This window comes from Lathyrus oleraceus, chromosome 7 (genome assembly GCF_024323335.1).
Source record: "Lathyrus oleraceus cultivar Zhongwan6 chromosome 7, CAAS_Psat_ZW6_1.0, whole genome shotgun sequence".
Lineage (NCBI taxonomy): Eukaryota > Viridiplantae > Streptophyta > Magnoliopsida > Fabales > Fabaceae > Lathyrus > Lathyrus oleraceus.
In genome coordinates this window covers 428,725,222-428,751,820 of record NC_066585.1, presented here as the reverse complement: position 1 = coordinate 428,751,820, position 26,599 = coordinate 428,725,222, and the positions used below count along the sequence as shown (strand labels likewise).

The 26,599-nt window shown below is 34.8% G+C and overlaps 1 protein-coding gene across 1 annotated transcript; it reads left to right on the top strand.

Moving 5' to 3' along the window:
- The first annotated feature begins 1,482 nt into the window (after positions 1–1,482).
- On the top strand, positions 1,483–26,599 carry LOC127107790 (protein DETOXIFICATION 40). The gene is made up of 6 exons (XM_051045108.1): positions 1,483–1,915; positions 8,561–9,192; positions 25,291–25,347; positions 25,478–25,835; positions 26,092–26,178; positions 26,274–26,599. Exons 1-6 carry the CDS (start codon positions 1,550–1,552, stop codon positions 26,340–26,342), a joined length of 1,569 nt encoding a protein of 522 aa, XP_050901065.1. The 5' UTR covers positions 1,483–1,549; the 3' UTR covers positions 26,343–26,599.

The following is a 26,599-nucleotide window of genomic DNA, read 5'->3' as shown; positions in this document are numbered from 1 at the left end:
GTACGATTCTGAGATAGCTTGAAAAACAAATTTAAATGCACAATCATGACTTATACCCAGAAAAAATATACATATTACAACAAACCCTAAACCCAGAAAAAAAAGAAGCATTTCACATACCTCAAATAAAATTTCACTTCTTCTTTGCTTTTCCACAAATTGGGAGGGTTATTCATATTTGAAAAACCTTGAAAACCTTTGCTTGTAATGAACAACGAAAAACGCCGATGAAAAAGTGGTTGGACGAAAAAACGAAATAACTTTGCTTGTAATGAACAATAAAGTCAGAAGAACGCATGTGAAAAAGTGGTTGGATGAAAAATTGGAAGACGGTTTGGGTGGAAGAAGATGAAGAAGGAAAGGGGATGAACATGATTTAGGGATTCTGCTTATGTTTTAAGGTTTGAATTTGTTTTTATAAATTACAATAATATATCTTATGAAAATACTATTTTAGAAAATAAATCAAAGATTTTTTAAAATTTTAATTTCTATTAATGATGTGGCACCAACTATTGAGTGTCAGATCATCTTTTTCAATTGTCAGATAGACTAAAGTGTGGAGGAACATAAAAAACTCGATCAAGGTTGAACAATTCTAAAAATAACAATTAAAAAACTGAAAAATTATATAGGAGACTAAAATTTAAAAATAAATAAATAGAAGAAACATAACCGCATTTAAGCCTTATATTTATTATTGATAATAATTTTCTACTTTATATAGAATTTATTTATTATATATATATTAAATATGTTAATAATTACATTTAAGAATAAATTAGACTAGACTAGGTTTTAGAAGGTCTAAATATAACTTACAATAAATTCTTAAGATCTGAGTCAGATTTATAATTTATTAGTTTTTTTTTGAACCTTTTTAAAAATTTTATATGATTTGAAAATTTATTTACAAATTTACTTCCTCTAATTCTATTTATAAAAAAAAAGTTTTATTTTTTAGATTTATTGAATAAATAATATATTTGGACAATATAAGTTAATTATATTAGTTATTGAATAAATTTAAAAAATAACTTTTTTCTTATAAATTGGATGAGAGATACTATTTCACATTAAAATTTTTAAATAGTTTATTTTATCTATTCTTTAAATAGACAACACAATCTTTAATATACCATTTAGTCTGTTTTCTAGTAGACATATAAATATAGACCAATCTATAAAATTCTAATAATTTTTTTAATAGTTTAAATATGATCAATTTAATTAAATATACTTAAAAAAATTAAATTATGATTTTTTTAAATAGGTTAGATGAGACCAAATTTAAATATAAAAAGATTAAACTATAAGCTAGATCGGTCTTAGATATTATGGTCCTTATTAATAATTTTGTAACATACAGTACAAATTTATTCTCATGTCTCTATTAAAATCAACTTTACACCTAATAGGTTAAAATTCCAAAACCCCACAGAAAAGTCCAAATCTACTATAATAACCACCACAGATATCACACTTTGATGAGACATAGATTCATTGCGTTTGTGTTGTGGCTAACACTCAAACCAAAATACTCACAAACATGAGTACTACTTCCACTCACACCCACAAAGATATTGATGAACCATTGCTAGCATCCAATGAACCAACAGCACAAGAACTACCATCGTCCTTCACTCATTCGTTTGGTTCAAAACATGAATCAGATGGTGAACTTGAAAGAATTCTATCTGACACAAGTCTTCCTTTTCTTAAACGTCTTGGACTTGCTTCATGGGTTGAGCTTAAGATGCTTTTTTACCTTGCTGCCCCTGCTGTTATTGTGTACCTTGTCAACTATGTCATGTCAATGTTAACTCAAATATTTTCTGGGCATCTTGGTAATTTGGAACTTGCTGCTGCTTCACTTGGAAATAATGGGATCCAAATCTTTGCTTATGGCCTCATGGTATTACTCTATCTCTTCTCTCTTTGTAATTTAAGAAGTCTTTGCTTTTATTTGCGGTCGTCTGGTTCGAATTTATTTGTTTTATTTTTATCTTATTGACTTACTTGTTTAATTCGATCGGTAAATAAACTTTGATTCACCTTATATTGAATCAATAACTGCAACAACTATATTCAAATTTGAAGACGTAAATATTTCAATCTATTAACTTGAGAATTGTAGATGTGTTCGCAAATTTATCATTCTCTTCAGTTTTAGCGATATTAAATTTATTTATTTTTTATTCATTTTACAAATTTAAATAAATAAAAATATAACTTATAGTAAAATAAACTAGATTAAAATTTTTGGAACAAAAATGTGAAGATCCAAAATTACATATTATATAAATTAAAGGGAGAAATATTTTATAAAAAAGAATTATATATATATATATATATATATATATATATATATATATATATATATATATATATATATATATATATATATATATATATATATATATATATATATATATAATCAAAATATATTTTAAAATTAAAAAATCATATGTAATTTAAAATTTATTGGATAACTAAACGGGATACATGTTATTGGTTGACTATCACCTTTCTCATTAAAATTATATTTAAAAAGAATAAATTAACAATGAAAGTATATCAGATATAAATTATGAATCATATCTTTAGTTTCATAGCCAATCGAAATTAACTAACAAAAATAATATAATCTTTTAAATATCACAATATTGTTTGCTAATTCTATTTTTAATGCTAAAGACTATGTTTCAAATATCATAATATTGTTTGCTGATTCTATTTTTAATGCTGAAGACTATTTTTGTGAATATAGAAGCCTATGCCCAAGGCTACACATATTCAGAGTATGTCATTTTTTTTAAATAAAAAAGCTTTGGGTTTTTTAAAAGTTTATTTTTGTTAAAAAATATAAGCCACAAACAATAAAAATCTCTTTTAAATTTTTCAAACAAGATATTTAAATAAATATAAATAAATTTATTATTATACTTCCGTTTGTTTATATAAGAGACAATTCATTATTTGGATTCATAGAATAATTTGTGAATCTGGTCTATAAATCGACTAAATACATTAGTTATTCAATGAACCTAGAAAATGAATTGTCTCTTATATAAAGGAATATAGATAATAATATTTTATTTTATATGTTGAATTATAATACAAAAATACTACAAAAATAAGTCTTGGATTTAAAAAAAAAAGGTGTACAAAAAGTTGAAAATACTAGGAACAATATTATAAAAATAATTATTTAAATTAATTTTTTATTATTTAATATATTTAAATATTAATTAAATTGGTTCTGTGAAATTTTAGATCAAACTCTAAATTTCGACAAGGATGACTTGATATTTCGACAAGAGTTGTGCATAGTCGAAGTCTATTCAAACATGTTGTCGAAATATGTTAACTTGTATTCTAAGTTAGTATGTCGAATTGGACCTTTGTTTAAGCCTGATTGTTTAAGTTACCTTGTTGCTTAAGTTAACTTAATAGTCTATAAATAAACTAGTTCTCTTAGGTTGTTGAGAGAGTTTAATTGTTTTTATTCACTTGTAATCTTTGAACGGTTCAAATTGAACCCTTATTGAGTAAGTGAATAGTAAAGAAGTTTTAACCAATTATTTTCTTCTTCTCCCTTCTCCCTCTTTTGTAAAACCTAATAGAGTTTTCTGTGTTTGTTCAAGAAACTTAATCTTTATCTCAACTTTGTTCTGTTATTGACGACATTGTTTGACAACAAATTGGTGTGGTGAGCGTGGAAGAGAAGATGTCGTCAACAAAGTATGAGATTGAGAAATTCACCGGTGTGAATGATTTCGGTTTGTGACGCTTGAAGATAAAAACCCTTCTTGTTCAACAGAGTTTGTTAGAAGTATTGAAAGGAGCAAACAAGATGGATGTCGCCATATCGAAGAAGGAGAAGACAACGATGGTTGAAAAAGCCCATGACGCCATTGTATTAAGCCTTGGTGACAAGGTTCTTCGGATGGTTTCGAAAGAGAAAACTGCAGCTAGTGTATGGATAAAACTTGAAGGTTTGTACATGACCAAATCGTTGGCAATCTCCTCTACCTAAAACAAGCTTCGTATTCATTCAAGATGAGTGAAGACAAAGCCTTGGTTGTGCAGCTCGATATGTTCAACAAGTTGATTCTTGATCTTCAAAGTATTAAGGTCAAGATTGATGATGAAGATGAAACGTTGTTGTTGTTGTGACCTTTACCTAAGTCTCATGCTCACTTCAAAGAAACCCTCTTGTATGGAAGATATTTGTTGACCTTTGAAAATGTTCAATCAGCCTTGTACTATAAGGACTTGAACGAACAAAAGGAGCAAAATCCCTCGACAGTTGGTGAAGGTTTGTCCGTTAAGGGGAAATTCTTGAAGAAAGATGGTAGGTTTGAGAAAAAGAAGGGTAAAATTATACATAACTCTTATGGTGGTAATGCTCTTGCTATTAAGTGTTATCATTGTAAGAAGGAGGGTCATAACCAAAAAGTATGCCCTGATCGACTGAATAATCATGGGGGAAAGGATAAAGGTAATGCAACCATTTTGCAAGATGGTAATGAATCATCTGATGTCTTGGTGGTTTCAAGCAGCGACTCTAGCATTGAGTGGATTATGGATTCAGGTTGTACTTGGCACATAACTCCAAACAAGGATGTGTTTGAGGAATTACATGATCAAGATGGTGGATCAGTGCTGCTGGGAAACAACAAAGCGTGTAAAATTGCAAGTATTGGATTTGTCAGATTCAAGCTCCATGATGAGTCAATAAGGCTATTGACTGATGTTAGGTACGTACTTGATCTTGAGAGAAAGTTGATTTGTCTTGGTGAACTTTACAAGAAAGGATATGTTCTCAAAGGAGAGAAAACAATCCTAAGGGTAATGAAGAGGTTGAAGGAAGTCTTGAGAGGCGTGAAGAAACAAGGCTTATACCCTTAAGATTAAGGTTGTAAGTGGTTCAGCAGATGTGGCATCCATAAAACCTGTGTCAAATATTAAGCTTTGGCATAAGAGACTTGGTGATGTCAGTGAAAGAGGCATGGTCGAATTATCAAAATAAAATCTGATATGTGGTGACAAGGTCGAAAAACTGGAGTTTTGGTAAATCCTGTAGAATGGAGTTTAACAAAGGCAAACAAATAACACATGGATCCCTTGATTACATTCATGTTGATCTTTTGAGGCCTACAAGGAATCCTTCACACTCATGTGCAAAGTAGTTTCTATCCATAATTGATGATTATTCCATAAAGTTATGGATATTCATTCAGAAAGCTAAGGATGAAATTTTTGAAAATTTCAAAAGTTGGAAGACACTGGTTGAAAACCAAACTGGCAGGAATGTCAAGAGGTTGAGGACTGACAATGATCTTGAATTTTTCAATGAGGCACTCACAACTATTGTGATGCGCCTAGTATTTTAAGTCACAAAAATACTGCAGGGGCTCCTTAACAAAATGGTTTGGCTGAAAGGTTTAATCGAATAATTTTGGAAAAAGTGAGGTGAAGTTTAGTTAGTGCAGGATTGAATAAGGTGTTTTGGGGTGAGGCATTCATGACTACAACTTACTTGATAAATAAGTGTCCCTTGATAACTTTGGGGTTGAAAACACCTCAACATCCATCTAATCTGGACAAACTTAGAGTATTTGGCTGCTTAGACTATGGTCACATTAGGCAAGACAAGGTTGAACCTAGAGCTTTAAAATGTATGTTTCTTGGGTACCCTGAAGAAGTAAAATCTTATAGGTTCTGATGCCTAAAGCCAGGTCATATATGGTACATAACAAGTCGAGATGTAGTTTTCAATGAATCGAAAATGGCGTTCAAGAAAACTGATGACGTTGGTCGAAGTACCAAGATCTCAGAAGAAGGGCTGGAACAAGAAGAGATTCTCGTTGAGGTGGAGCATGTTGATTTTGAATTGCATAACCAATATGAAGTCGAAGAAGAAGAAAAAGTTATTTTTGAAGATTAGGAGATTTATAATTAATACCTTCTGGCAAGATACATGTCGAGAAGAGTCATCAAGCCACCTCATAGACTTAGTTATGCATATCTTATATAATTATCTTTAGTCTCTGCAAGTTAGGTCCTTGACAAAGAACCTAGAGATTACAAGGAAGCTGTTATGAGTCGAAACAAGACTGAATGTCTGAAAGCCATTGGTGATGAGATAAAATCTCTTCATGATAATAACACTTGGGAGCTGATCGAGAAACCTGTAGGGGTCAGCTTAGTCAGTTGTAAGTGGATCTTCAAGGTTAAGGAAGGAAGAAAGAAGTGATGTCGAAGAGATGTAGGGAAAGGTTGGTTGCTAGGGGGTTCACTAAGAAAGAAGATATCAACTTCAATTATGTGTTCTCACCTATTGTAAAGCATAGATCCATTCGAATGCTACTTTCTATGGTGGTGAAGTTCGACCTAGAACTTAAACAGATGGATGTAAATGTTATCTTCCTGTATGGTGATCTAGATGAAACAATCCTTATGAGGAAACCTGAAGGGTATGCAGAAAAGGGAAATGAAGATGATGCGTGAAAGTTGAATAGGTCGTTATATGGCCTAAAACAATCTCCTCGACAATACAATAGGAGATTCGACAAGTTCATGGCACGTATAGGCTTCACTAGGAGCCAGTTCCACCAATGTATTTACTTCAGATTTCGACATGAAAATTCACTTGTTATTTTATTGCTTTATGTGGATGACATCCTCATAGCAAGAAACAATTTCTAAGATGTTACAAAGGTAAAGGTGGAACTCGATAAGGAGTTCAACATGAATGATCTGGGAGCTGTCTCAAATTTTTGGGATTCACATCCCGAGAGATAGAAAGAAGTCGAGATTATGCTTCTCTCAAGAGACATACTTGAAGAAGATTCTCGACAAGTTTGATATGACAGATTCAAAGCCTGTTGTAACACTGACTAATCCTTAATTCAAGCTGAGTTTGACTCAAAGTCTTAGTACTGAAGTCGAAAGAGCCTATATGAATATAATTCCATATGCTAGTATAGTAGGTTCTTTGATGTATGCTATGGTCTATACGAGGCCAAACATTAGCGTTTGGAGTGAACCTTGTAAGCAAGTATATGGCCAATCCAGGGAAGACGCACTGGCAAGCATTAAAGTGGATTCTAAGGTATATAAATGGGTCTCTAAACATGATACTTATTTATGGTGGAGCCTTTGGTGATGACTACAAAGTCGAAAAAATAGAAGGATTTGTCGACTCTGATTATGAAGGTTGTATGGATTTCAGAAAATCTATCTTTAAATATGTGTTCACTATGTTTAGCACAACAATTAGTTAGAAAGCAACACTTTAGAAGGTTGTTACATTATCAACCACTGAAGCGGAATATATTACCTTCACTGAAGTTGTGAAAGAAGCATTGTGGCTTGAAGGTTTTGCTAAAGAGCTAAAACTCTAAGGTCAAGTTATCACTGTTTAATGTGATAGTCAAAGTGCAATACACCTGTCAAAGAATTCATCATATCATGAGCGAATCAAGCACATTGATGTGATGTTACATTTCGTCAGATAGATAATCAAGCGTGGAGAAGCCCAAGTGCTAAAGGTTTCGACATAAGACAATGTTGTTGATATGACCACCAAGACATTGTCAAGCTGCAAGTTTTTCCACTGTATCCAGTTGATAAAGCTACATGAAGAAACCTAGTTTATTTCCTTGATGTTTGTAGAGTTTGTTCAAAGGTGGATATTTGTGAGATTTTGGATAGAACTCTAATCTTGAAAGGGATATCTTGATATTTCAATAGGAGTTATGCATGTTGTTGTCGAAGTTTGTTCAAGCATGTTGTCGAAATATGTTAACTTAGTATGTCGAATTGGGCCTTTGTTTAAACTCAATTGTTTAAGTTAGCTTGTTGCTTAAGTTAAATTAGTATTCTATAAATATAATAGTTCTCTCAGGTTGTTAAGAGAGATTAACTGTTGTTATTCACTTGTAATCTTTGAATCCTTATTGAGTAAGTGAATAGTAAAGTAGTTTTAACCAATTCTTTTATTCTTCTTCCCTCTTTTGTAAAACCTAATAGGATTTCTTATGTTTGATTAAGAAACTCAATATTTATCTCAACTTTGTTTTGTCATTGACAACATCATTTCACAACAACTTCTTTATATATATTTAAGTAGATTAATGAACCAACTGAGCTCTCGAAAAAATGTTAGGTTCTAACTTAAATATAAATCTTTGATAGATTTCATGTTGACAGACTTAAATTTACTTTTTTTTAGTAAGTTAGATTTAGGTTTGATAAAATCTAGTACAACCCAACTTATTTTTACCTCTAGTATTTATTAATTAATGTTATAAGTTGAGCATTCTTTAAGAGATTAAAAAGGTAAGTTGAACATTCTTTAAGAGACTAAAAAACAATATTTTTTCTAAAAATATATGTTTTCAATGCACTGAAAACATAAATAATTAATTTTTTTAAAGAATATTGTATATATTCAATGCATTTAACATATAATATTTTATTTATTTAGAATTTTTAACCAGTATCCAGTGGTCAGCAATCACCCTCATTGTTGAATTTTTTTAATGAACAGTTGGGCATGGGGAGTGCTGTGGAGACACTATGTGGACAAGCATTTGGCGCAAAAAAATATGACATGTTAGGCATATATATGCAAAGATCAACGGTTCTTCTCAGTATAACTGGTTTAGTATTGACAGTAATATACATACTCTCCGAACCACTTTTGATCTTTCTAGGAGAATCATCAGAAATTGCATCAGCAGCATCACTTTTTGTCTATGGTCTAATCCCACAAATATTTGCCTATGCTATGAACTTTCCAATACAAAAATATCTTCAAGCACAAAGCATAGTTGCACCAAGTGCATACATATCTATAGCAACATTGTTTATTCACGTTATATTAACTTATGTTGCTGTGTACAAAATTGGACTTGGTTTATTGGGTGCTTCGTTGGTTTTGAGTTTCTCTTGGTGGATAATTGTGATAGCACAGTTTGTGTATATTGTGAAGAGTGAAAAGTGTAAACATACATGGAAAGGGTTTAGTTTTCAAGCCTTTTCAGGGTTGTCAGAGTTTTTCAAGTTATCAGCTTCATCAGCAGTGATGTTGTGTTTAGAGACTTGGTATTTTCAAATATTGGTTTTGCTTGCTGGACTACTTCCTCATCCTGAATTGGCGCTTGATTCTCTCTCTATTTGGTAAGTTCTATTTCATTCTGCCTATATCTTTTATCTCCATAATCTTTGTTATATACTTAATTTTTTATCTTTCACTGCATAAATCATTTTGTTTGGTACAATCGTACCATTCACTCTCGCTTTAACATCTCATTTTTACATGGCACATGTTTTAGACACTATGTACAATGCGGAAATTTAGGTCGGATCTAAATCCGGGTTTAGAAGATCTTGCCCATGAGATAGGACTGATTTGGATCCCTATGAATGAGCCAAAGTCAAATACATCGGCCCATAGCCCGTGTATCTTGTTGCTGGCTTATACTTTTTAATTTGCAAATAGAGCCTTAAAGACAATTGACCTTCCATAAATAGCCTATCACAGACAAAAAAAAAGGGAATTGATTCTTATTGATTAACCTCAAACAAACAAGGAGACAGATGTTAATGATTTATCTATTGGTCTTATGGACACAAGTAAACTTGAGAAAAGATATATAAACGGACAACAATAAGAGAAATATATTCAAATAAGATATTTGCGACTTTGAGTGACTCGACTTTGAAAAAAATATCAATAAGTGTATCTAACGTATATTAAAAACAAAATCAAAAGCATTTACATGTTGAATAATTCACTTAAGATGAATTCAAGAAATCCATAAATGTCAAATAATTTACTTAAAGGGGACTCCAAGAAATCCATAAATAGGCCGACCACAACTATGGTGGTGGTATCATTGAACCTAACATCCAAAATTGATTGATAGGATTTTTAAAAATCTTAATTCATGAAACACAACGATAAATAATCATCACATTTATTACTCTCTCCAATTCTATTTAAAGAGATAACTTACTTTTTAAATTCATTAAATAATTAATGTATTCGATTTAAAAAATAAGTTATATCTCTAAAAAGAATCGGAAAGAGAATAACATATTTCCATATATATATATATATATATATATATATATATTATATATATATATATATATATATATATATATATATATTATATATATATATATATATATATATATATATATATAAAATAATCATTTGTCCTGTAAATTGGTTTGTTTTTATTTTTATTTATTAATTTTTTTAAGATAGAATTCTTAAATATTAAATTTTATTTTATTTCAGTTTAAATGCAGGTTTTCTGTAGATTTTAATTTTTGGGATTAAAATTAATAAAATTTAAACTATTAGAGATTATTTCGAAATATATATATATATATATATATATATATATATATATATATATATATATATATATATATATATATATATATATATATATATTAATGATTAAAACAAGTCAATCTAACAGAAGATGTACCGAAAATAATAATAAATAATTCAAAATAATGAAAAATTAATAAAAAGCGGTATATAAAACCCCTTATAAGCAAAAAAAAATATTTAACCTCCATAACTAGTAATTTATTTTTAAAGGCAAATATGAAAACTCGTGTCCACTTCCGTGCTGCAAATGCAACAAGAACACATTCAATGAAGGTCGAAATCACTCAGCCCTCTATTGGCTTAGAAATAGAATAAGGTTCTCAAGGCAGATCGAGAAGGCGCATGTGTTTTTCACGGACCTATCAAGATACAATTTCCATGCTAAAACGACGTTCATGTCTTCCATGTCTATTGATGTCATCGAAGATTCCAAAAAAACTATATCATTTTGTGATTTCTAAATTGACCAAACCGGGACATGCCAAATCATCCTCCCCCTTATAGTCATAGAACATCCATTCTAAGGGATAAACATCTGGAAAAGGGTCAAGGTATCTCTAGGTAAAATAACACACCACCCAACCACCTAAAAATCCTGTACCAAATTGAGGATAATACCACACAGGGCACAAAGAGATGGGAGATCGACTCAATGAGTAACGAGCTGAAGGGACATGAAATGGTTCCAGAGGTAAAATGGACTGTCATCTTATGCAAGTTTTCCCTAGTTTGGATACGATCCTAAAGAAGCTGCCAAGAGAAAACTATAACTTTAGAAGGGCCTCAGCTACATCAAATAGTTGGAAGGAATAACTCTATCGGAGATGTCCAGGAAGAAGACAACGAATAAACCCCATCACTTGAATCAAGACACCTCTACTTGAGGTCCCTGGTCCAACTCTTCCCCTCCTATCTACTGACCTCATCAGCAAATTTATTAATTTGGTCAGAAATTGGAAAAATCCTAGGGAATCTAAGATGAAGAGGAGAGTCCCCAACCCAAATATCCTTCTAGAAGGAGGTAAGAAGACCATAACCTACTTTCAAGGAGAGGTCATTCCTGAACCAGAAAGTAAAATTAGCAGCTCTAGCTCCTAGAAGTGAAACCCCTACCCACCATTGATAGAAGTTAGCCAACTATGTTGCCCATGATAGAAGTCGTAGGGGCTTCTCCATATTTAGCGGTATCATGCCAAACACCAGAAGCCCCCGAAAGCATTCGCCACCTCCAATCACTCAAGAGAGCTAAGTTGACAAATAGAATGTCACAAACACCTAGGCCCCCATAACTTCTTAAGCTTACATACATCTATCCACTTGACCCAGGCAATCTTGGATTTCCCTTTCAATCTTCCCCAAAGAAACCTCCTATGAATATTCATTATTTTCTTCCAAGAATTGACACACGTATTTAAAAAGATAATAAGAAGATAAGGATGGAATTAAGAACGAAGATAATGAGGATTACTCTCCCTGCCATGGTGACATGCCTATGCTTCTACGAAATGAGCCTTCTAGATAAGAGATTAACTAGAGGTTCCCATGTAGATGCTAGGCGGGGGTTAGCTCCAACCAGGATCTCAAAGCTTTGTCAGAATTCACCCCAATAAGATGGATTTTGGAAAAATTCACTCGAAGGCCTGGGGCGAGCTCAAAATGCCGGAGAAGAGCCTTAACGGTCCAAAGCTTATAAATAGTAGAATATGAGAGCTCAAAACCCCGGAGAAGTGTACTATTTTTCCTTTTACAGTATTAAAGGAGAATTTCCCCGAATTTTGATCTTAAGAACTGTGTGTTAATATCGAGTTCGAATAATCGTTCAATTAAATAAAACTAGTGTTGGGGGTTTTACATTCAAATTTAGAAAAATAAGGGAAAATAAAATAAATAATACTGTAAAACAAGGTTTTCAAGGTATGGAACATGCCAGGGAAGGTGTGTAATTTGTCCCTGTAACAACTCTGATTCACTATTGCATCAACAAATATCAATTAATTATTATCAGTTCTCAAAGGTATTTTCTCCCAGGACCTTGGTGAGAAAACCTTTAATCGTTCAACCCTAACCTTTATGTCCATAGAAAATTATCGGTGAAATTAAGCCTTAATTTATCGAGAATAATCTGGTTCATACAGGATGTCCCTATTCCTAGGTGATATCTACTGCCGAATAATCTTATGAAATCATTATCAATGGTAATCCAGCCTAGACAATAATCATACATCAATCTCAATTGTTCCGAAAGAGAAAGCATTAAATACATCAAAAGATTATGGTAATTCTGAAAAGCAATATTGGCATTGCAAATGTAAACTCAGAGTCATTACAAATATAAATTAGGGACACCACCCTAACATTGGGGGGTTTAGCTACTCATACTATTCAAATTAAAATCAAGATAAAAATTAGACATTACAAGTGATTGGATAACTTCGATCTTCAATTGCGCTCGCTCATGAAAATCTTCTGCTCTCAGAACTCCTTGATCTCTCTAATTATTGATCGTCTCAATTCTTCCTGATGTCTCCGGTCCAAAAAAGTCCCCCAGTTCCTCGTAAAAAAATCCTAAATAGTGAAAATCCATTAGCACTGGTTGGAAATCCCCAGAGCACTCTTTCAACTCAATACTTGAGAAAAAAAGAAAAGAGCAAATATAATCAGCGCCTAAGCCAACACGACCCGTGTTAGCTGACACGGGTGGCCTTGTTGCCCTACTGGTTTGTCAAATTCTTTTTTTTCAACTTCAGGAAAGCTGACATGACCCGTGTTGCGCCACTGATCTTCCATTCTCCTGACTTCTTGTAAGGCCATCATCCTGCCACGGCCCATGTTAGGTAATACGGGTGGTCGTGGCAGGCCTCCTATAGCTTGGCAATTTCCTTCCCGAAACACCAAATTTCTCTACTTTCTCGCACTGAGTCTTTTGGATCTTTTACTTGGACCTGAAGAAAATAAAAAATAGACAACCAAAGCATAGAATGCAGAAAACTCGAAATAAAACTCAAAATGATAAATCGGGCAAACAACTTACGGAAACTAAAACTAATTCAAATGGTAGCATAATAGTATCAAAGTACTCCGTAGTACCTGGATTCATGTCGAATAAGCGATGAAAATATAGTACAAATGATGACCGATCACAACCCCAAACTTAGCTCATTTCTTATCCTCAAGTAATGTTCTGAACGACAGAACGCGTCACCCCCAAAATACATGAAATTTACTTACCACAATATTGTTGAGATCTTTCGCCACTAGTCATAACTCTTTCTTTCATAGTCCCTGCTTTCCACAATTGATTTTCCGCCGCACTTCCACATAGACTTACTGCTTCACCTGTCAGCTTATTTCACACTCTCACCAATTCTCTTTGGCTTAAAGTGTTTACACTCAAATTTCAGAATATGCAATATCGAGTCATAAATTTGTATAGCTTCTCCTTTCATATCACCTACACACAACACACACTTTTTGAGGTCTTTTTGGATTGTAACATGGTTTGGGTTACTGTGGGGCAAACACAAAAAGGAAAGGCAAATGGTTTTGGGCTCAGAATAGTGTTGTCATTCCTTTCACTGTTTTAACTTGCAATATTCATACAATGGGCATTTTAGACACCTTTTTCAGCTTGACTCCTTAGTTTCTACTCAAGTATTGCCTTTGAGGGTATATCTTTGGTTTTTTTTCTCTGAGTCTCGTCTTTTAGGTAAGTGCATTATTTTTCCTTCCTTCTTTTTATCTTTTCATTATGCTTTTTCTCTCTTTTTTTATTGCACTTACCTAATTGATCTTAGGTGTCCAAAACCCAAACTTAGAACTTGTCATAGGTTCCATACCAATTACACATATCTGAGCAGGGTAGGGAAGTGTTTAGGACATGGGTTCACACAGATGCGGTGATACAATAAACAAACAAATATAGGCTCAAATGGGTTACCAAGGGATAATATTAACAGGGATGTCTAGAAAGGCTCATGACTTATAAGACAAACAAAGTGCCTCAGTGTGTGTATACAAGTAGTGATATTCCAAGAGAACTTACGCAAACTTAGAGTGATAAAGAAATACCTGAACTATCGCTCATGATGAAAAATTTGTTTGGCTTTTATGCTATCACCATGTTGGGTAAAGCTTCACAGAAGCCAAAGTACTTCTAGTATGGTGCAACTTCTTACTCAGCTCGGGATGCACAAGGGTCCTATGCCAGTCAAGTTTGAGACAGTTGCATCCGATCCTCTTCTTCAGCAGTATCAACTTTTGGGAGGATCATTCAACAACAAGCAACAATAAGTAAAGTGATATTTTCATCCACTGTCACTAATGGTCATCACTTATCCAACAACAACACCAAAAACCTGAAATACATGAAGCAAATAACACCTAACAACAACAGACAAACCAATGTAAACAAAATAGGAATTAACAAAAAAAAACAAAAGCATAATTTAATCTCTCCCACACTTAAACTAAACACTGGCCTCAATATTTTAGAACAAAATAGAGGAGGGTGCCCTACTGAGGAGGCTGGGGCGAAAAATGCAACATCAACTGTCACATCATAGCGTGCATCTCATCCAAAATAGCCCCTTGTCGAGTCTGTTATACTCCTTGCCCCAATTGCTCAGTGTTAAGGCCACCGAGCTCAGTTTGTACCCATGTCCACTGGTCTTGATTCATGGATGATGACCCGACACCTTGTTGGGTTGGATCTTGGTGAGGGGGTACAAACCGCTCCTGATGCTGATCGTCTTCATTCATAGTTTCACCTGCAACCACATTGTCAGCATTGTGGCCGTCCTCTTTGTCAGGGTCGACACTCACATATAACCAGTTAGCACAATCAGAAATACTTACTCTGTATGGATTAAGTAATGCAATGATAAACCGTTTATGGATCATAATAGAGTAATAATCACGAGAAATAGAAATCATGCCTTGTTGAATGAGAGCGAACATATCAATTTTAGTTTTACCTGCCTCAGGGGTCTCATCAAGTAAAACCTCATCATAACCAAAATGTTCCCCAATTTGGGTAATCATACCTCCAACAGAAATACCACCGGAGTCTTCCTGGCCAACTCTTCCCAAATAGTTAACTACAAAGGCAATAACATTAATGGATTGATTTTGAGGCATGGAATACAAGAAAAATAAATCCCTCTGAGTGGCCACAACCATACTATCACCTCATCCAAACAGAGCGTATGCAAGGCCTTTTTGGGCGTATCAGAAACATGGGTTTTGGATGCCCGAGCCCTTTGCACCTTTGGAGGAGTAATCAGTCCTCCCTGTAATAGCTGTCCAAAAAGCATGCAGAATAAATCCTTCAGGAACCTCTTCGGGTCCGTAAAGTGGGAGTCGAATAATACTAGCCAACTCCTTGACAGATAACTCATGACCTATAATAAAAAGACGAAAATTGAGAGTACCATAGTAGTACCTCGTAGTGCCAATCCACCTTTTCTCTAGTTGGAACTCAATTGTACTTACAAACTCAAGTGTGATGCGCTCATAAGTTGGCGCTTTGAGACACATAAATTCCAACATTCCTAACACGTGAAACATCCGATCAATTTCAATTTTTAAACCTAATTCATTTAGGGTTTGCTCACACATGTACCTTATGGGAGTTAACTTACGCTTTACATGAACGGAGTACCGTCGCTCTTGCTCTGGATTATTGAAAATAATGTTATGAGGATTCGGTGTACGCTTACTCCTCTTTCATGGCCTTGAAGTCTCATCCACTTGTTTCTTACCCCGAACAAGCCTCTTCAGGGCATTTTCGTACCTGCACAAAAATTAAGAAAATTTCGAACAATGAAATTAGAAGAAACAGACACTGGAGTAATGATGAGGACGAAAAATAGTGAAGGTTTTTTGATATAGGTTTTTGATTTGGGGTGGATAGGATGGTAAAGGTTGAATCTTTTTGTGGTGGGTTTAATGGATTTTTAGGTTTATGAGAGAGAATGATGGTGAAGAAGATGAGGTTGGTGAGATAATGAGTGAAAATATGATTTGTAATTATGTTATTGTGTATAATGGATGGTGAATGGGTTTAAATGAGAGGTGGGGTCCACAAGAGAGAACAAAAAAAATCCAACTTTTCAAATTCGTAAACTTGACACGAGCCGTGTCAAGCACTACGGCCGGCCGTATCAGGCATCAGTTGATTCCTAAATGAAAGCCTTGCTTCAGGGCTCCTAACACGGGCTGTGTCACAGACCACGGGTGGCTGTGTCAGGCATCTATAATTTCCAAATTGAAGCCTTGCTTCAGGGCTCCTGACACGGGCCGTGTCACCGACCACGGGTGGCCGTGTTAGGCATCTGTAATTCCTCCCTTATTATTTTCTGCGCTCCCTTTAGGCCTTCTGACATGGACCGTGTTAGATGACACAGGTGGCCGTGTCAGGTGGCTGGTTCCTCTTCAACATTTTTTTCTTTCCTCCCGGTACAACTTCCTTCACTGATGCTTGAGCAAATTTCTCATTCACTTGAGTGCCTCTGCTCTCTTATGCAAGGCACTATGCATACCTGAGTAAACCTAAAACACCCAACAAAAACAAAGACAACAATTAAAAATAAAACGGGTGGGTTGCCTCCCAAGAAGCGCTTCATTTAATGTTGCATGGCTCGAAAGTCGTCCATCTTATCCGGTAAGACGAACATCATCTACCAGACCACTCTCTTGTCCTTGGTAGTGTGGTTTTAATCTCTGTCCATTCACCTTAAAGGTGTCCCCGTTTGCTTGATTTACAAGCTCGATTTATCCATGAGGGAACACTTTGTGAACCACAAAAGGTCCGGACCATATTGACCTCAGCTTTCCAAGAAACAACTTCAACCTGGAATTAAACAACAAAACCAATTGTCCCTCCTAAAATTCTTTCTTCTGAATTCTTTGGTCATGCAATTTTTTTGTTTGCTCTTTGTATATTTTGGAATTTTCATAAGCCTGATTTCTAAACTCTTATAACTCATGTAGTGGAAGAATCCGGGATTCATCGGCATTTGAAAGATCGTAGTTTAGGAATTTGGAGGCCCAAAATTCCTTGTGCTCTATTTGGACCGAAAAATGACATGCTTTACCATAAACCAATTGATAAGGGGACATACCTATTGGGGTTTCGAATGTTGTTTTGTACGCCCACCGTGCATCTTCCAACTTTATTGACCAATCTTTTCGAGAAGCACTAATAGTCTTTTCCAGAATCTGCTTTATTTTTCTGTAGATACTTCAACATGCCCACTCGTTTGAGGATGATAAGGTGTGGCTATCTTGTGCTTCACGTTGTATTTCTTCAACAGATTATCCATCAACTTGTTTATAAAATGAGTACCTTCGTCACTGATTAATGCTCTTGGTACCCCAAACCTAGAGAAAATGTAGTTTTTGAGGAAATTAACAACCACTTTAGCATCATTTGTGGGCAATGCTACAACTTCTACCCACTTTGACATATAATCAACAATGACCAAAATGTAATCTTTCCAAATGAAGGTGGAAATGGTCCCATGAAGTCTATTCCCCGCACATCAAACAACTCTACCTCCAACATAGTATTTTGAGGCATCTGATTTCTCTTTGAGATATTATCCGTCCTCTGACATCTGTCACATTCCTTCACTATGCTTTGAGCATCCTTGAACAATGTAGGCCAGTACAACCCAGACTGGAGGACTTTTGTTGTTGTTCTATCACCACTAAAGTGTCCTCCATACTCTGAGTCATGACATGCTTTAAGGATGTCCCTATGTTCTTCCTCTGGAACACACCTTCAAACCAACCAATCTATTCCATTTTTGTACAAGAATAGGTCGTCCCATAAATAAAACCTGTAAGCATGCTAAAACTTTTTCTTTTTGTTAGAATCAAAATCGTCAGGTATTATTCCACCTACTAAATAATTCGCATAGTCTGCTAACCATGGAACACCATTAACAACTAGGATTCGTTCATCGACAAACTCATCCTTGATTGGGTGTTTCTCCTCTGTTTCTTCTATCGGAGACATCCAGGATAAGTGATCAGCAACACTATTTTCACATCCCTTTTGTGTCTGATTTTCATATCAAACTCTTGCAGAACTAGACTCCATCTCAGCAACCCTAGTTTAGATTCCTGTTTAGCAAAAAGATATCTCAAAGCAACATGGTCAGTATAAACAATATCTTCGATCCTAATAGGTAAGACCTAAATTTTTTAAAAGCATACACAACAGTGATCAACTCTTTTTCAGTGGTTGCATAACTCATTTGGGAAGGATTCAACACGTGACTTTCATAATAAATCACATGCAAGAGCTTTTCCTTTCTTTTTCCTAGCACTGCCCCTACTACAACGTCACTTGCATCACACATGATCTTAAAAGGGAGAGACTAATCAAGGGCAATCACTATAGGAGCAGACACCAACTTACTCTTCAAGATTTCAAAAGCTTCACTGCACTTTTTATCAAAAAGAAAAGGTGTGTCTTTCCCAAGCAAGCTAGTCAATAATTTGGCGATTTTTGAAAAGTCTCTGATGAACCTGCGGTAAAAACCCGCATGTCCCAAGAAACTTATTATACCTTTTTCATTCACTGGTGGTGGTAAATTATCTATTACCTCCACTTTTTCTTTGTCTACTTCTATGGATTTGTTGGAAATTTTGTGTCCCAACACTATGCCTCCATGTACCATAAAATGACACTTCTCCCAATTTAGGATCAAATTTGTTTGTTGGCATCTTTCTAGCACAATAGACAAGTTAGTTAAACAATTATCAAAAGAATAACCGAAAACAGAAAAGTCATCCCTAAACACTTCCATATGTTTTTCAAGCATGTCAGCGAAGATGGATGTCATACACCTCTGAAATGTGGCAGGTGCATTGCACCACCCAAATGGCATTCTCCTGTACGCAAAAATACCATAAGGACTTGTGAAAGCGGTCTTCTCTTGATCTTCAGGGGCCACTGCAATCTGATTGTACCCCGAGTATCTGTCAAGGAAATAATAGTAATCATGATCGACCAACCTTTCCAACATTTGATCAATGAATGGCAAAGGAAAGTGGTTTTTTCCTGTTGCAATATTCAACCTTCTGTAATCAATGCACACTCTATAACATGTAACAGTTCATGTTGGAATCAACTCATTTTTCTCATTTTTTATCACAGTAGTTCTTCCCTTCTTTGGTACCACATGCACTGGACTAACCCACGAGCTATCAGATATGGGGTAAATCAGCCCTACATCCAACAACTTTGCAACCTCTTTTCAAAACACTTATTTCATAGCTAGATTAAGTCTTCATTATGATTGAACCATTGACTTATGATCATATTCCATCAATATCTTGTGCATACAAACTGTCGGGCTAATACCTTTCAAATCCTCAATCGCCCAATATCACTCTTGTATTTCTTGAGTACTTGGATGAGTTCTTCTTCTTGAAAATTTTTTAGACCGGAATTGATAGTGGCAATGCACCTCTTTTCAGCATCAAGAAACACATACTTCAAATTCTCAGGTAGTTGTTTCAACTCTGTCCCTTTTTAGGCTCTTGGTTATTTTCTGATGATTTGGGTGGTCTTAAATCTTCCCACTGGTGTGGTTTAGATCTAGTCCACTGAGGTTGTGCTCCCATCATGGGTAGCACGGCTGACTCTCTCCCATTTTCATCACTTTCAAAAATTGACAAGATTAAAACACATTCTAAAGGTAACTGTGGTGTTTTCATTTCAATTCCTTGAGCAATCACTTGATCTATTACCTCTACAGTGTGACTCGTTCCACATCATCTTTGTATTGTATAGTGTAGTGAACATCAATTTTCAATTCTTCATCATAGACTTTGAGAGTCATTGTTCATTCCTCTATGTCTGTCTTACACCTTCCTGTTTCTAAAAACGGTCTTCCTAATATGAGAGGGATCTCCTCATCTTCAAGCATCTCAAGAATGACAAAGTCAACCGAAAACACAAATTTATCTATCTTTACTAGAACATCTTCTAGAATTCCATAAGGTCGCCTAACTGAGCGATCAACAAACTGAAGAATCATTCTAGTGTCTTGAACGGTGCCAAGGCCCATTTTTTTTTGTAAATGGACAACGACATCAAACTCCCACTAGCTCCAAAATCAATCAGACCCTTCTTGAAATTTCTATCACCAATAGTGCAAGGAATAGTAACAGAACCCCTATCTTTCTTTTTCATAGGAATTTTCATACCTTGGAGAATAACATTGCATGTGTTAGTGAGGATGATTGGGTCTACATTTGTGGAGCGCTTTTTTGAGATGATGTCTTTCATGAATTTGGCATATATTGGCATCTGCTCCAGAGCTTCAGAAAATGGAATGTTTATCTCAAGTTTCTTAAACATCCCAAAAAAATTCTCAAAATTCTTCTCATGTTGGTCTTTCTTCTTTTGTCTCGGAGGATAAGACGGTTTAATAATTGGCTTCACAATCTTTTCTTCCTCCTTCTCCACTATAGACATTATCACAACATCCTCCTTTGTTTTCTTCGGTTCTTTGATATCTAACTCGACTTCCAACAACCCATCTTCTTCTGAAAATTTTTCTTCCGGTTTCTTAGTAGACTTACCACTCCTGGTCATCACAACGTTAACATTATTATGCTCATGAGGATTTGTCACTGTGCCACTAGGCAAGGTACCCGGAGCTTGAGAACTTGAGGCCAATTGTTGTGCTATCTGACCCATCTGAAATTCAAGATTTCTTATAGAGGCAGTGGTGTTTTTATGATTGTTTCTAATCTCTTATTGGAACTGGATATATTGAGCGACCATTTTCTCAATGGTAATCTCCCAATCTGCTTTCTTTGGAGCTTGTTGTTACTGCTGTTGTTGATATGGAGCAAGATATTGACCGTGACCCTGTTGTGAAACATTCCCTCTATGATCTTTCCAGGAGAAGTTTTGACAATCTGCTTTCTTTAGAGCTTGTTGTTACTATTGTTGTTGATATGGAGCAAGATATTGACCTTGACCCTATAGTGAAACATTCCCTCTATGATCTTTCTAGGAGAAGTTTGGATGATTCTTTCAACTTGGAATGTAAGTGTTGGAGTAGGGATTATTCTGCTTCAAGAATTTTATCTTTTCAATTTGATGAGGGGTAGTAAAGCAATACACCGTGTGGTAAGGTCCATTACAAATCTCACAATTGATGGTCTAAGCAGGTTGAACTTGAGCTTCCTGTTGAGTACTGATATTCACAGCCTTCAACTTCTTTTCCACTTCAGCAACTACTGTATCTTCCAACCGAATTTTATTAGTTTCCAGCTTCAGATCAATAACTCCCCCAGATTTGCTCGTACACCTATCATACAACTCCAAATGCTCATTTTCAGCTATCGCTTCAATGATCTTTTTAATACCGGTGGATGTTGAGAAATTGGTAGAGCCACCGGCTACTGTATCAATAAACTATTTTGTCTTTATTTTGAGACCATTAACAAACATCTGCATTTGTTCAGTCTGATCCATATTATAAGTTGGGCAAGCTACCAAGATCCTTTTGAATCTTCTGTAGGCATCTCTCAATGACTCACCCTCTTTTTGTTTGAAGTTTAAGATTTCATAAATTTTTCTCAGAAATACCGATGCTGGAAAATACTCATTTAAGAAAGCCTTTTCCATCTCTTCCCATAATGTAATACTACGAGCTAGGAGAGAATATAACCATTCTTCCGCCTCTTCAGCTAAAGTGAACGGGAACATTCTTAACTTCTTTGCTTCTTCAGTATGACCATCAATTTTCAAAGTAGTACTCATGGTCAGAAATCTCTGCAAGTGCTTGTTTGCATCTTCATTCACCTTTCTGGTGAAAGGTTTTCTTTCAAGTTGATTGATTATGCTTGGATGCAGTTGAAAATTAGTCACATTCACCGGTTGGTTGGCAATTGTTAATCTACCACCCAGTGTATTTGCACCTCCATAGTCACCCAGGAGCCTTTTTGGAGGTAGAGGTGGAGGAGCTTCAACCATTGTTTATGTTTCTGAGTTTGAATCTGAGTGAACCGAGGGAACTTCCTCTTCGAAATTCAGTCTAGCCAATCTAGCTTGGCCGAGTCTCTCGTGAAGGGTTCTCTTAATTTCTACGTCAAAAAGAAATTTAACTGATGGATCTCCTCGCATAAACAGATTAGACAAATTAGTGACTAGAATTATATAAATGACAGAAAAATAATTTTATAGCATAACAATAAAATTTTAATTGAACTAAAATCAAACTCTATAGTTTGGCAGTCCCCGGCAAGGGCGCCAAAAACTTGATCAAAAAAATAGCAAGTGTACTACTTTTCCTTTTGTAGTAATAAATGAGAAATTCCCCGAATGTCGATCTCAAGGACTCTGTGTTAATATCGAGTTCGAATAATCGTTCAATTAAACAAAAACTAGTGTTAGGGGTTTTAGATTCAAATTTAGAAAAATAAGGGCAAATAAAATAAATAATACTGTAAAACAAGGTTTTTAAGGTAAAGGAACATGCATGGGAGGGTGTGTAATTTGTCCCTGTAACAACTCTGAGTCACTATTGCATCAATAAATATCAATTATTTACTATCAGTTCTCAAGGGTATTTTCTCCCAGGGCCTTGGTGAGAAAACCTTTAATCGTTCAACCCTAACCATTATGTCCATAAAAAGTTATCGGTGAGATTAAGCCTTAATGTATCGAGAATAATCTGGTTCATTTAGGGTATCCCTAGTCCTAGGTGATATCTACCGCATAATAATCTTATGAAAGCATTACCAATAGAGATCCAGCCTAATCGATAATCATACATCAAATTCAATTGTTCCAAAAGATAAAACATTAAACACATCAAAAGACTACGGTAATTCTAAAAAGCAATATTGTCATTGCAAATGCAAACTCAAAGTCATTACAGATATAAATTAGGGACATCCCCTAGCATTGGGGGGTTTAGCTACTCATATTGTTCAAGATAAATTCAATATAACAATTATATATTACAAGTGATTGGATAACTTTGATCTTCAATTGCATCCGCTCATGAAAATCTTCCGCTCTCCAAATTCCTTGACCTATCCAATTATTTATCGTTTCAATTCTTCATGCTGTCTTCGGTCCAAAAAAGTCTACCAATTCCTTGTAAAAACTCTCCTAAATAGTAAAAATACATTAGCATTGGTTGGAATTCCCCAGAACACCCTTTCAACTCAATACTTGAGAAAAAAAGAAAAGAGCAAAAAGAATCAGTGCCTGAGCCAACACGGCCCGTGTCAGCTGTCACGGGTGGTCGTGTTGCCCCACTGGTCTGTCCAATTCTTTTCTTTCAAGTTAATGCAAGATGACACGGCCCATGTTAGGTGACATGGGCGCCCATGTTGCACCACTGATCTTCCATTTTCCTGACTTCTTGTAAGGCCATCATCCTGCCACGACCTGTGTTAGGTGATACGGGTGGCCGTGACAGGCCTCCTGTAGATTGGAAATTTCCTTCTCAAAACACCAGATTTCTCTACTTTCTCGCACTGAGTCTTTTGGGTATTCTACTTGGACCTGAAGAAAATCAAAAACAGACAACCAAAGCATAAAATACAGAAAACTCAAAATAAAACTCAAAATGATAAATTGGGCAAACAACTTATGGAATCTAAAACTAATTGAAATGGTAGCATAATACGAACAAATTACTACATAGTAGATGAATTCTTGTCGAATAAGTGATGAATGCTCTACAACCCTAGAAATCAGACCACTCAGGCCTTCATCTACCAGGAGAAAACTAAAGGGAGCTAGAGGGTCACCTTAGTTCATTCCCCATTGGATATTAGTCTCTTAGGTCGACAATCGTTAACCAAGACAACAAGATTACCAGAAAACACACAGGCTCTAATCCAACTCCTTTCCTTATCATAAAACCAAATTTGGAGAGCATGTAGTCAAGAAAAGACCAATTAATAGAATCGTAGGCTTTCTTAAAATTAACTTTACAGTGGAGATAAGATTTCTTACTTCGCTTAACAAGATCCACAAGCACAATCATAACAACCACCCCATCCACTAAGAGTTTACCTTTGAGAAAGGCAGACTGGTTAGAGGAGATAAGTTTGTCCATAACACTAGAGAGCCTAAAAACCAAGACGTCCGAGAGGATCTTATAATGAGACCCGACCAAATAAATGGGTATGGAGTCCCCTAACTGAGAAGGAAAATCAACCTTTAGAATCAAAGTAACAAAGAAAGAGGAAAATCTATAGGGAGAGTATCAAACTGATGAAACTAAGCAAAGATCACTCCTAGATCATCTCTAAGGAGGGGCCAAAACCTCTTGAAGAAGTAGTTAAATCTGTCAGGCCAAGACTCTTGTTTCCATCACAAAAATAAACCGCTTGATCAATCTTAGATAAGAGGAAAGACACAGTAAGGTTAGCATTATCCTCTTCAAAGATAGAACAGAAGGAAACTCTATCTAATCGAGGACGGTCTTCATAGGATTCTCTAAAGTGATTAAAAAAATCATAAAATAAATATATTTAGACTTTAACCACCTTTACACTTTCAGATAACACCCGCAATTTATCTGCTTTATTCTAGAAAATATGTCAATTTTGCTCTTTCGAGATAATTCAAGCCATCATGAACCAAATAATGTTAAAAGTCAACCGAACATTTTTGGAAAAACCACCCATCATGTTAGTTTACTACATAATTAACATTACTTTAAATTACAAAGAGGGTTCAAAGTCCAACAATCAAACACTTCCTCAACCCATCATATTTTTTTAAAACAAATTGATGGTTTATTTATCTTGGAAACAAATTTTATGTTTTCTTTTTCTATATTATTAACCAATGTGTTTCTTTACATATATTGCAGTACCTCAATATCTGGATGGATGCTTATGACCTCAGTTGGATTTAATGCAGCTGCAAGGTTTGATTATCTTTCTTTAATTATTTATATTAATCATTCTTGTGGTTGAAACTTACGCAATGTTTGCTCTTATATAGAATACAAACTTTGAAATACAATTGACAACCTTGTTGTTTTGACAATGATGCAGTGTGAGAGTGAGCAATGAATTAGGAGCAGGAAATCCAAAATCAGCCTCATTTTCTGTTTTGGTGGTGACAGCGATTTCTTTCATAGTATCAGTCATAACAGCACTTTTGGTGATTGCATTTAGAGATGTCATTAGCTATATGTTTACCGAGGGTGAAGAAGTCGCTGCTGCTGTCTCAGATCTTTGTCCTCTCCTCGCTCTTGCCATTGTCCTCAATGGCATTCAACCTGTCTTATCAGGGGTGGCTGTTGGATGTGGATGGCAAAGTTTTGTTGCATATGTAAATGTTGGTTGTTATTATGGAATCGGTATACCTTTGGGTTCAGTTCTTGGTTTCTATTTCAAATTTGGTGCCAAGGTATGAATTTTAAACCATGGTGTATTCATGTTTAAGGCAATAGTGTTTAGAATACATGGATAGAGTTAAAATAACTCAAATCTAAAGGAATAGACATCGACAACATATTCCACGTCACAAAAACCGTTGCATAGATATTAAGGCTACAATTTTAGAGGTTTTAATTACGATTTTCTAATGTTTCCTAGAGTAAAAAATGTTGTAGTGATTCTTTTAGTTCTTATTACTTATTTTTGAGGTTTGTTTTTGTGTATAGGGAATATGGTTGGGAATGTTAGCTGGGACGGTTTTGCAAACAATTATTTTAGTGTGGACTACATTTCGAACCGATTGGAGTAAAGAGGTTTAAATTACTTAAACACCTTCTAGTAGTGAATTTATTATTACATTTGTTAACATTAGGCGCAATCCATGAGTCAAACTATATTTTATTTGCAGGTTGAAGAATCAAGAAAGAGGTTGAACAAGTGGGAGGACAAGATTGATGAGACACTCCTTAAGAACTAAGAGGCCTTTTGTTTTGCAATGTGATTAAGATATCATTATTCTAAATAAATCAGTATTGTGATACGTATGAAGTGATTTATTTTTCTTTTTTTCTTGAAAAATAAAAACTAAAAAAATATGTTAATGTCATGTGAAATTCAGTATATGATTATTTATGTTCAGATAATTGTGAGGAAGTGATGCAGATTTGTTGGCAATGTATACAATCATAATACATTATGCTAGGGATAATATGATGTATTTGTGGTTGCTTTCTA

Excerpts from the sequence above, each read along its gene's own strand:
- LOC127107790 (XM_051045108.1), top strand. The coding sequence starts at position 1,550 with ATGAGTACTACTTCCACTCACACCCACAAAGATATTGATGAACCATTG. Across the intron at positions 1,916-8,560 it reads TCTTTGCTTATGGCCTCATG|TTGGGCATGGGGAGTGCTGT; the intron begins GTATTACTCTAT and ends TTTAATGAACAG. Across the intron at positions 9,193-25,290 it reads CTTGATTCTCTCTCTATTTG|TACCTCAATATCTGGATGGA; the intron begins GTAAGTTCTATT and ends CATATATTGCAG.